General features: G+C 38.4%; 1 protein-coding gene across 1 annotated transcript in view; it reads right to left on the reverse strand.

Moving 5' to 3' along the window:
• The window catches only part of LOC133653893 (dynein axonemal heavy chain 12-like), a 46,550-nt gene that overhangs the window by 17,984 nt on the left and 16,399 nt on the right, over window positions 1-12,167 (reverse strand). The window contains 22 exon segments of the mRNA XM_062053711.1: window positions 4,184-4,317; window positions 5,155-5,349; window positions 5,567-5,728; window positions 6,450-6,642; window positions 6,822-7,000; window positions 7,196-7,492; window positions 7,586-7,841; window positions 7,933-8,099; window positions 8,532-8,670; window positions 8,777-8,928; window positions 9,011-9,334; window positions 9,506-9,694; window positions 9,802-9,885; window positions 9,963-10,103; window positions 10,198-10,381; window positions 10,484-10,593; window positions 10,700-10,819; window positions 10,918-11,163; window positions 11,277-11,516; window positions 11,602-11,754; window positions 11,832-12,004; window positions 12,113-12,167. The exon segment at window positions 12,113-12,167 is cut by the window's right edge and continues 102 nt beyond it. Of these exon segments, the coding sequence (XP_061909695.1) occupies window positions 4,184-4,317; window positions 5,155-5,349; window positions 5,567-5,728; window positions 6,450-6,642; window positions 6,822-7,000; window positions 7,196-7,492; window positions 7,586-7,841; window positions 7,933-8,099; window positions 8,532-8,670; window positions 8,777-8,928; window positions 9,011-9,334; window positions 9,506-9,694; window positions 9,802-9,885; window positions 9,963-10,103; window positions 10,198-10,381; window positions 10,484-10,593; window positions 10,700-10,819; window positions 10,918-11,163; window positions 11,277-11,516; window positions 11,602-11,754; window positions 11,832-12,004; window positions 12,113-12,167 (3,893 nt within the window).

Below are 12,167 nucleotides of genomic sequence, written 5' to 3' on the forward strand. Positions count from 1 at the left end.
TGTTGTAATTTGCGTACAAGCTTCTGCTGTTGAAATTAATTATTGACAATTTGTTGTCAGATTTAATGTTGCTGTTATATTGTTCATCTGTATAATAAAAACAATTGTTACTTATTTGGGAGAAAAACATTGTATCTGAGTCTCTGTCATTCTCCAATTTCTGGGTTTTATGGTGTTTGACGCATACATTTTCAATTGCATATTCTCTTGTTCAGCAATTCTTAATGTTGTTTGAATAATCTCTATAAGTGTAGGTGGATGTGCTCCTAAATCCAGGTCTTCTTGTTTAGTGGTCCCTTGGAACGTAGTAGTGTTGGTGTTGAATTTAGGTGTTTGTTCTTCGTCAAACTAAATTATTATCGTCGTTTTTGAAGCTGTGTCAGCTTTAATATTTGTTTTTGATGCCTTCAACAACAAGTGCTCTTGCTTCTGGATCAGCTTGATGTAGATTTTACAGTCTGTGCTCCAAGTTCCCTGAATTTGTCACTGCTTTCTCAAGTTGCATGCTTTCTTAGCGATATTAGCATTACGTTTGATGAGGTGCTCATTAGCTTTCCTGTTGATGAGGTTCACGAGGATGGCCGGAGTGGTGTTGTTGTTTCTTCCATTCAGTGGGATGCATGTTTCAATGGTATTGATTTTGACTTCAATTTCCCTTGATTGCAGAAAGTTGACCACTTGCTGTTCTGCTGAGGCGACATTCATTTAATCTGGTTCTTCTCTAATATCCACAGCTTTCACGTAGGATCTTGGTTTAATTCGGGGGCCTTGTCACGAGTCAGACTCGAGTCATGAATTTGAGGACTTTAGACTCGATTTATCAAAATGTAAAGAGACTTGCAACTCGACTTAGACTTTAACATCAATGACTTGTGACTTCACTTGGACTTGAGCCTTTTGACTTGACAAGACTTGCTACTTTCCCCAAAACCCAAAAATTAAAAAGTTATTCAGGAGCGCTCCATATCTTTCATTTTGTACGTGTGTGTCTGTCAGCGTGTGTGCTGCCTGTCAGTACAACATCCAATCAAATTAGATCCACGTTTTTTCATGCGACATCATTCATCAGATCAAATTGCAGGACAACCAACGAAGAAGAGTTGTCAAACAACGCACCAGTGAAGAAAAATTATGCCAAAGATAGTTTCGTTCGGGTATCAAAACTACGAGTTGGTCAACAAAAAACGAATTGCAGTATGCAAAACATGCGGTTCGAAGATTACAGACGGAGACGCAACAAATTCCAACTTCGTTCGACATTTGAAGTTGCACAAAGAACGGTAAGTTTTGAATGTAAGATAAGGTTTATTGGCTAAGTAAAGTAACTTTTATTTGCTGTGTAGTTAAATCAGTGAGGCTGTAAACTCACTGCTAACGTTATAACCATAGACATCTTATAAGTAGACGCAGCATCGGCCGCTACTGCCTACTGGCGCTGACGAGACGCCAGGGCCGCCATCTTGGAGTGGTGATCCGCTCCACTCAGTGCAATTCATTTGGCAGGAGCAATGAACTGTCAGCGCATTTAATTCATTTTACCTCATTGAATACCACTGATTTTCACACGTTTTTTTGTCATACATGTAGCTATGACAAAGGACACATGTTTTGGCGTTTTTTATTATTCATAGTTTGCTTAACAGTAATATAATATTCTTATATGCTATAAGTGACCAGACGTCCGAGATCAAAACTGGGAATATAATCCCAGAGAAGGGGGAAAAAAACGGTCAGCTATTTTTAAGTTCAAGAAACAATATGATTAGATTATATGTACATGCGTATATCCTACATAAACAATGTATGAATACATTATATATCAATATATTTTAGGGACCTATAGACTGTATTTCTGTTGCTGCAGCAGCAGAGAGTTTATTCTGTCTTGACACTTTGTATTGATATTTTGTATTACATTCTTCCCTTAAATGATCATGTTTACAGTGATTGTTTTATATGCATTTTTTATGTATGTCGCTTTGGATAAAAGTGCCTGCCAAATACTTAAACATAAACATATACAAACACCTGAAACTCTTTATATCAGCTAAAACCACCAATCTGTTTCACTGGATTCAGAATAAAACCAAATTCTGTCTTACCCAACAATGTTAGTATTTGAATATTGTTACTTGAAGACTTATTCCTGGTTACAATTATACTGTTAAGAAAGTATTGTCTTATACTTTACCTAAAATGATAATGCATCATAATCAGTGGCGGCTGGTGAATTTTGTTTTAGGTGGGGCTGAAAGTTTGTAAACCAAACCCCTGTAGGGGGGTCATCCTCCCCCAAAAGATTTCTTTGTGATTTTCACATACAAATATTGAAGATATTTGCTCCTTCTCACTTTGGACTTGACTCGGGACTTGACTCGGGACTTGAGGGCAATGACTTGAGACTTACTTATGACTTGCAAAACAATGACTTGGTCCCACCTCTGGCTTAAAGTCAGCTGACCTGTCATCTTTAAACAATGTCATGGGTGACGTAGGTTACACTTGAATTGCTATTGCGACATCCAGTGGACATATTTAGAACTGCAGTTTCTTAAATAAATAAAAATGCAGCTATTTTTATTATTTAGCAAACTGATCTTGCGGGCCGGATTAAACTTGTTTGTGGGCCTGATACGGCTGTACATTCAAGACCATTGATCTATGATGTTCCTCAGAATTATCAAGCGGTAGAAAATGGATGGATGTTATTTTGTTTCACTGCAATATTTTCCTCTTGGAGAATCTTCACCTCTTGACGCATTTCTGTTTGCTCTTGACATATTTCTGTTTGCTCTTCCAAGAGATTCACCACCATGTCCTTGAGATCCTAAAATTCCCTTTTCACGTTATTATTCTGAGTTTGCAGACTTTTTAGATCTTCTCTGTGCTCTAATGTTACTTTTCTCAGATCTTCTCCGTGTTCTAATCTTGCTCTTTCCAGGTCTTGCTCTCAGGTCTTTTCTCAAGTCATCTATTTTTTGTAACAATAAGTCTTGCTTCCCTTTGTGTCCTGTATCCAGAAACTCATTTGATCCAGATCACGCCAAAGATTTCACTAGTTGAGGTTTTTTTAGCTTTTGACATCTTAGCAGCTCGCTGATGGCAGTTGCCTCTTTAGCGACTTGTGGTACTTTTAACTTGTATATTCAACAAATTCCTACCTTGCGCCATTCAAAGATCAACTGGAGGTGTCAGCCCGTCAACTGTCTGCATCAGTCTGCATGGTCGGAAAAACTTTAAAACAGCTTCAAATTCTCGCTTATAAATCTCAGTGAAGCTTCTGGTTGCCGGGCAACCGCTTTGAATCGTGGTAGAGGCCGTTAGCTTGAGGCTAACTGCTCTTCCAATTCGTCTTTTTTCAGCAACTCTGTGACTCTCACCGAGCCAAAACCAATTCAAGATGCCAGCTAACTCTGCCGTAGCTGTGATCACAATCAGTGCTCAAAAAAGCCTAAAAAATATCAGAAACCCCGGTAGCAAAAGCAGATCCTTTTTCCTTGCGTCTTTTCCCGTTTACAGGGAGTGACGAAATGAATGCCATACATTAATATTATTTCTAGTTGAGTGTAATTGTAATGAATAGAAACACAGTGATGGATCTGTGTGATCTTACCAAGATGATGACATACCAACTGAATTGCACCTTTCACTGCAAACATTGTTGACTTGTTTAAAACTTAAAAAGCAGGTGTTGATTAGACACTTCCCTACTGTGAGATGTTATATGAAGTCGGTGGTGTACAACCTCTTGTGCTAATAAAAAATGCATTTATTTACGTCTTTACTTTACACCAATAACATATAGTACCAATAAGGGTATCGATGAATACCAGTATTGATAAGGAATATTGGTATCGTATCGAAAAAATCCTAACGATACACATCCTTAGTGACCACAGATGCAAAAATAGACCTTTATTCACTTTGCTCAATACAATATGAGCATTACAATAGAAAAATATGAATCAGAATCACAAAATAAATTTACAAAAAAGACACTAAAGGTAACCCATGAAATTTAAGGCGTAAACCATTTATACTTTTTTCTGTATCATTTGTCCTCACCAGGACCATGGGTGAGCTGTAACCAATCCCAGTTTATATACTATAACATATCACATTAATCAACTTCAATTTACATTATTTTCCAAAAATGTAAATATTTTGAAATTGTATCACTTACCTGTGTGAAAGCTGACTGGCAGAGGTGTGGAAAGTTTTGCAGATTGGTACCACTTCCTTCTGCTCATCTTCTTTCATCTCCAGCGGCTTCAGGAAAGAGGTGGCTACCTGATCTAGAGCCTCCTCTGGCCAAGGCTGTCAGGATGCAGAAATAAAAAATGTACAACAGAGGCATACAACTCCTTACTGCTGGCAAGGAAAAAAGTCTCTTGGCTTAAAATTGACCGTTTTTATATTTCATGAACATTTAATGTTCTGTCTTGTCTGTTGAATTTATTAATAATATACGTAAAACCAGTGTTTTAAGTTCACCTTGGAATTCAACAGTGAGGTGCACTTCCTCCTTTAGACAGCAGGAGGCAGCATTGCCTAGTTTACAGTAATGTCCATGATAGCAGGGCACAACAAGGAGTTCCTTTCAAGTAGACTTTAAGCTAGTTCAGTGACGATCGCAAACGTTTTCATCTGCTCGAATTTCATGCCAAACAAAGTATCATCGGTATGTATTGTTGAGTAGTATGCTAATATTTGATTGAGTTGTATTATTTGTTGGTTGTGATGTAATTTGGGACGTTTTATGGCCAAAAGTCAGTCCTGCTAATTTTCGGAATTCATACAGTGAAGTGAATGTTAGCATAGTAAGCTAGTTTGCTATAAAGCACTTATATTACCAATTTTGTGGCATTTATTTGTCCATTTAAGTTCAATACACAGCATAATGCACGTTTTATCGTAATGGGATTGTGTGTGTGTAATAAGGCTGTGTGTGCATGTCTGTAATGTAAGCATCCTTTCTGCTTGTATGCTTTCAGTTTACCCTTTTTACGGTCAATAAACCTGTGGACAAGAAGACGTTTTTCAGAGTGTTTGATCAAGAAAAGGTGTTAGGGTAAAGCCAAGATATTTCTACATATCGAGGGCGGCACATTTAATATCAAGCACAGAGTAGAATTGTTCCTTGATGTCCAGTACCTGGAACCAATTAATGGTGCAACAGTTAACAAGAGAAGGAAACTGTCGCAGGCGATTACGTAAGGCTTCACCAATCGGACTGAAAGCCACAATAAAGTGAAGGTTCTCCTTGCAGCGTGCCACAAAGAAGGAGAACAGAGTCAAAGGGCTCAACTCTACACTCCTATTCTTCCCTTGGGCAATGGGGCGTACTGTCTGAAAAAAGGAAGAGAAAGTGAGATTGACTGTCAAAATAATATAGTTTAATAATATAATACAACACTTGTGGATGCACTCTGACTTCATGTACAGTATGTGATAGGATATGAGGATGAAGGCATAGAAATATATTCTAAATGGTCATGATGGATTTTCCAAAAACAAAGTTGTACACACAATACATGTTCAAAATATTTAAATGTTAGGGTTTTACCTCAATGATATCCTGTTTTTCATCCATGGCAAACAAATTGGGAACTTCTCCTGTGTTCAGGACACTGTTTATATCTTCTAGAAAAGCTTCACTTTTGATCTGTGCATCAGTGAGCAAACAAACTATTCTTTGACCTTTCACCCCAGCATTCTTCAGCAGTTGCTGCATGATCAGAAAAAAATAGGGAGGTTTTTGTAAAAAATGTATTAGAACACACTCACACACCTAACAGCAAAAGACATTAATACTTGTAATGTGTACCGTATTTTTCGGACTATAAGTCGCAGTTTTTTTCATAGTTTGGCCGGGGGTGCGACTTATACTCAGGAGCGACTTATGTGTGAAATTATTAACACATTACTGTAAAATATCAAATAATATTATTTAGCTCATTCACGTAAGAAACTAGACGTATAAGATTTCATCGGATTTAGCGATTAGGAGTGACAGATTGTTTGGTAAACGTATAGCATGTTCTATATGTTATATTTATTTGAATGACTCTTACATTCTCAGTTGGTTATTTATGCGTCATATAACATACACTTATTCAGCCTGTTGTTCACTATTTTTTATTTATTTTAAATGGCCTTTCAAATGTCTATTCTTGGTGTTGGATTTTATCAAATAAATTTCCCCAAAAAATGCGAGTTATACTCTAGTGCGACTTATATATGTTTTTTCCTTCTTTATTATGCATTTTCGGCCGGTGCGACTTATACTCCGGAGCGACTTATAGTCCGAAAAATACGGTACACGTTCTAAGACAGGGGTGTCTATGGCATCAGAACAAATGTATTGCGTGTAAAAACACACTCTGCGTGCGCACAAAATCTTTTGGCACTGTTCTGACACCATAGGTGTCTTAAATCCTAAAGCTGACCTTGAGGTCATCTCTCCACTCCACCATGCCATAGTTCTTTGATATCTCAGGCTGGAAGAGAGTCATCTGAGAGATGAATGTGGCCAATCGAGTGATGGACTGGCGTCCACTGCCACCCACTCCTACTAGTAGGGCATTCCCTCCTGGCTGCTTCAACACACGGCTTATACGGGACAGGTGCTCCAAGACATAGCTACATCAAACACAATTTATTTCATTTTTAGCAGATGGCTGCATAATTGCTAGTTGTATATTTATTCTAAAATGATTTTCTTTCTTGGAAAGACCAAAAGTTTATGCATGCAACACTTTGAATATACTACAATGTATATCATTTTGATAATTTGAATTTCCATTCCACAATTAATTTACCGGAAAATGACGAGATTCATGCGGCTCTTGTTCATCTGGTTGTATTCAACGAGACATGCCTCCACCACTTCAGCAAAACTCTCTATGGCGGTGACCTCAGCATACAGGCGCTCATCAGGCTCCATGTCAGGGTTCATATAGTCTCCAAACATTAAATTCTGCAGGTCTTGTTCCACCAACTGCCATACAACATGATGAAAAATGTAAATTTCATTTCAGCTAAAGAATAAAAAAAACAATACATCTTATAATTATAAAAAGCAACACTATTATGCATCTACGAGAATTCAGACAGGACTGAGTAACTCCAACTTTCTGAAAAGAAAGAAGGAAAAGATTTTAATTCAAGAAAGCAAAAACATGAGTCATCATACTTTACTGCCTTGTTTCAGGTGGGCAAACACTTGGTTAAATGCTTCCTTGAAGTGGTCCTTAAGGATGGTGTTCATGAGCTGATAGAACCAAGCACGGTCCTTGTCATCCACCAAACGGTCGTAGAAAACACGGAAAACTTCATGGACAAACAAGCGAATCATTGTGTGTTTGTTCTCCAGAGATTTGCTTTTCAACAGCAGGCAGCCTTGGATAACACGTGAGAAGTCCCGCAGGTTAAACGTGTAGTGAGACTTGGCTGGCGTCGGAAGCAAGTTCTCCATGGCTTTCTTGTAAACCTTTGTGAGGACATTTGGAGAAGTCATGTTTTAGTTAGACACTATTTTATTGACAGGGAAATATGAGAGTATTTGCAAATCTGGAGCACTCACTTCCATAGTGGCTGTCACTATTTGGCTGCCAACAGTGAAATATTCTGCAGGAAATTTGTTGTTTTTGAAATAGAACGCCACCATGCTGGAGAAGATGCGGACCATAGTCTCATCACTAAAAGAATTGATGCTGAAAATGTTGAAGTGGTGCAGGAAGCGAGATGTCACAGCATTTCTTCCACCACCAGGAGGACCCATGGCTGACATAATGTGGATGTCAACTAATTTGATGCTGGAAGTATCTTTTAAGTCATACCTGCCAGAGGACAATGGATTATTAAGATATTCAAGCCTCTTCTTTTAAATGTACTGCTTATATCTGATTGCTAATAGTGGATTGCTCATACCACTTTTTGTGACCTAAAAACTGTCGAAGAAGCTCCACAGGAGGCTGAGCTCCAAACTGTTCCAGTGCTGGCATATTTACATCATCTATAAATATGATACATTTCTTTCCCATGGGGGGGCCAAACACACCCTTCCGCCTTTTATCTAATTTGGCCATAATGATGTTCTGAAAAATGCCAAGAGTGTACAATTACATAAACTCACAATAACAAAAACACATAATTTTTCAAACGTGGATGTGAAAATCCCAAAAATCCCCAAAAATTAATTGTCTTTTAAAGTGATGCTTACCAAAAGTGTGTTATGATCACACTTTGTTGCAATTGACCCAGAGAAGTAAAGACCGTCTTTCAAACTACGTTTTTTTCATTGAATGTTTTTAATTTCATTTGTCTAATCGTTTCATGTAGCATGCAGTCAACATATGCAACTATGGATTGTTATATGTATCCTAACATTATGTATTTTACTTAATTTAATGATGGATTTGGAGAACAACCATTGAATAAACCCATTGTAAAAAGCCACTTGTGGCTGTAAGTGCTTGGAAGGAGTATGGCAGCAAAGACACTCATATTAATCAGTGGTTCCAGCTGACCTGTGTTTGGTTAGCAGTGGTGCGGGCAGAAAAATTGATTATGAGGGGTATAAAGAGATCTCTTTCCAAACTGGTCATCATCATCTCCTTCACATACACTGACTTTCCAGTGCCTGTAGGACCAGCCAACAGCAAAGGCCTGTGCAGACAAAGAAATTAAATCCATTAACAAATTTATACTCCTGGCATCCAAGACATCCATACAAGGTTCTAATTTATGTCCCTCTGACCATTAAGATACTAACACTCCATGCTTGATGCACATTTCCATTAAGAAGGTGTAGCGAACTGAGTCTATGGTTGGAACAATGATGTCCTGCACTTTGGTGTTTATGTCTCCGAGGCTGACATTTTTGATGGCATCATTCCAGTGAACCCATTTCCCTTTTCCTTTAAACTGAACAAGACATTGGATTACAGTAGGACTGAGATATTTGTACACATGACAACAACTTCTGACTGATGCAATCTGGTAGTACCTCGTAGAAATAATCATACACTAGCCCTTTCTCATCTACTGGGCATTCCCATTTCCCCACAACTTCAGGAATTGGGTGACCCTCTATCCTTCCACACACAACATCTCTGAGGAACTCGCTAAACTTGTCCCGGCTGTTTGAATCACAGCTGCCACCCACAGACCACATCAAGGAAAAGAAAAAGGCTGCCTGCAATCAGAAGAAATACAAATTTAATTGATGTAAAACAAATATGTTGCTCAGGAAAGTTATAAGTAAAATGTATTCATAATAATTATCTTAATTGTACCATGATCCAGGTACGAATAATTTTATCGCCTGTTTCTGTCTCAAGTGGTTCAATTAGCAGCATCTCAAACAGTCTACATAAAGATACCGCTGTGTTCCAATTAGTTGTTGGGCAAACTTCCTGTTAACAAAACAATTAATAAAAATTAACTCTACTGGTCTTTGGGTTGTTGTGTTTGAAAGAGTTGAGGGTTTTGTTTTGCTTACTCTGCAGTTTTTACGCAGCATCCTGAAAGAAGGTGGCATCAACCAGTAAAATAGTTCGCGTAGCAGGTTTTTATTTTTTTGACTCTGCAGAACCTCAGGAAGTGTGTTCATCCAAGAGGTAACTAAAGGCTCCCAGCCTAACTGAGATGGTTCCATGTAGATCATACCACATCGACTAACTGTGGCAGGCTGCAATATCAAAAGAAAATACGTTCTTCAGTTTTGGTGTAAATGCTAAAACTGCCAAATACCAATAAATAATACACATAATACATTCTATTTTACTCCAAACGTACAGAGGCCTGTGACAGGTCCATCGCTTCAAAAATCAAACTCATCTGATTGGACATCTGGATAATTTCCCCGCTCATTAGACATAGCTGGGGTGTGACGATAAACATAGAGTGTAACAATAAATATCACAAAACATAAGCAAATGTAATTAATGTGCACGCACCTTTTTGTTGTCATCCAACACAGTGTTCATACTCTCAATCCAAAGTGTATCAATGGGACCATCAAACACTACCCATTTACGATCTGGCGTTTCAGATGATGCATACTCACGAAATGTGTTGGCCACAATCCCATCTGTCCACTAACAATGAAGAGAAAAATATAAGTCACTGATAAGTAGAGAAAGGGAGCTCTGACATAATTTGAATACACAAAGATAGTAGGTGGAGTTCCACCTCATGAGAAACAAGATCAAACTGTCCAAACAGCTGTCCCATGGTGATGGACTTTGGGTTTAAAGTCCTGAAGATGACCTTTTCTTCCTCTCCATATCCTCTTTCGTTCATCAGAATCAGCGTGTCAGCTAGAACATGAAGCACTTTGGTCTTTCCTGAAAATGGCTCTCCCACCAGCATAAACCTGTACCACAAAATATGTACCTTGATATAGGGTTGTGTTTAGCAAGTTTCGGCAAAAACTTTCTCTGACAAAATGTTAAACATTAAAACCAAACTAACATACCCATGCCGGACTATCATCATCTCAAATGTTTGGATCATCTTTTCTACGAACATCTGTGTTGACTGTAGATTGTGTTTTCCACAGCACTCTGTAGCAGCTTCCAAAAATAACTGACAGACCACAATGTAGTATACAATACATACAGTGCATATTAATTTAGAATCTGCTTTCAAGTGGAGATTTACAAACAATAAAACACATAGAATTATATGTTACTTGATAGTCAGCCTTTGGAAGGAAGATGCCAGGAAACAAATCGCTGGTGATTCCATTGAATAGTGGAATGTCATGAGAAAGAAACTTAGGCTCGTTTACATCCTTTATAGACCTCAGTAACTAGATGTCAGGAACAGAAGAATAAAACATCAATTAACAGACCAAAGTAGTTAGGACTTTAACCTGAAGATGCATAATGTAAGCTTCCGCACACATACCAGTATGTCCTCGTTTTCTTCTGGATACTTGAGTTTAAGGTTTCCTGCAGCCACGAGTACAGCTTTGACAGCCCTCATACCGTAATCATAATGGAACTGTGAGGAGAGCTGCTCTGAACAGAGCCTGTAAGTCATTGCAATCTTGACTGACAGAGGCTTGGCATTGAGGAATCCAAATGAATAGAGAGAGATCTCTGCTATCAATGCATAGTTGGGGACCATCATGGTCACTGTTCGAAACAACACCTAAGTAACACAAAACAGTGAAGAAATCTAAGTTAAAATAACTGCAATCCTTATATACCAAATCAATATAAAATGCATCTTAAAACTTGCTCATTGTGTAATTGTGTAAAAACCTTGAGATTGTCAGGGAGTTCAGAACGTCCTGCATAGCCTGGGTTCATTGTGATGGACACAAAACAGTTGGGATTAAGTTTAAGCATGGTTCCTTCAAAGTCAAAGTATTCCAACTTAATCTTGATGGCCCGCTGGATGCAGAGAACTTGCTGGGCTACGACCGACAGGACCTCAAGCTCAATACGGTTAAACTCGTCAAAGCACGCCCAAGCTCCAGATGAAGCCAAACCTTTAAAAAACTGGGAAATAGGACCACAACACAAATAGGTTTGTTAAATACAGAAATTAAAATTGGACACAAAGTATTTTTCCATATGATGTTACTTTGCCCATAGCAAGATAATCCAGTCCATCTGAACAGTTGAAAACCACACATTGCACAGCTAAGGCTTTGGCTAGATCCTTGGTGGTTTCAGTCTTTCCAGTTCCAGCTGGACCCTCGGGTGCACCACCCAAATTTAGGTAAAAAGCCCCAATCTTTAAAGACATGAATGGGAACATTTATTGGCATATAAGAGCAACACACAGTCATCTCAGTCACTTTGTTATTTTACCAGAGTTCTGTAACATCTGTCTGTCAGTGGGGTGATGACCAGCCGAGAAGAGTTCCCCAGGTACTCATAGGCATATTTAACATCAGAGTTCATGATTCGAACACGAACATTGTTGTTGCTCCAATAATATCGAAGCTGGGCGAGCCATCGGAAATCACTTTCATTTGTCACACCTGTCCAAAATGCATATAAATTATATTTTATATTAAAAGGCATATTTTCTGTGTCCTTGTTAAACAAAGCAATTTTACAGTGAATTTGGTGCATTTGTCATGAAGTACCGTGTTCAATGAGCTCCATGACTACATCCCTGGCATGGACATCAATTGTCACCAG

Source organism: Entelurus aequoreus, linkage group LG07 (genome assembly GCF_033978785.1).
Source record: "Entelurus aequoreus isolate RoL-2023_Sb linkage group LG07, RoL_Eaeq_v1.1, whole genome shotgun sequence".
Lineage (NCBI taxonomy): Eukaryota > Metazoa > Chordata > Actinopteri > Syngnathiformes > Syngnathidae > Entelurus > Entelurus aequoreus.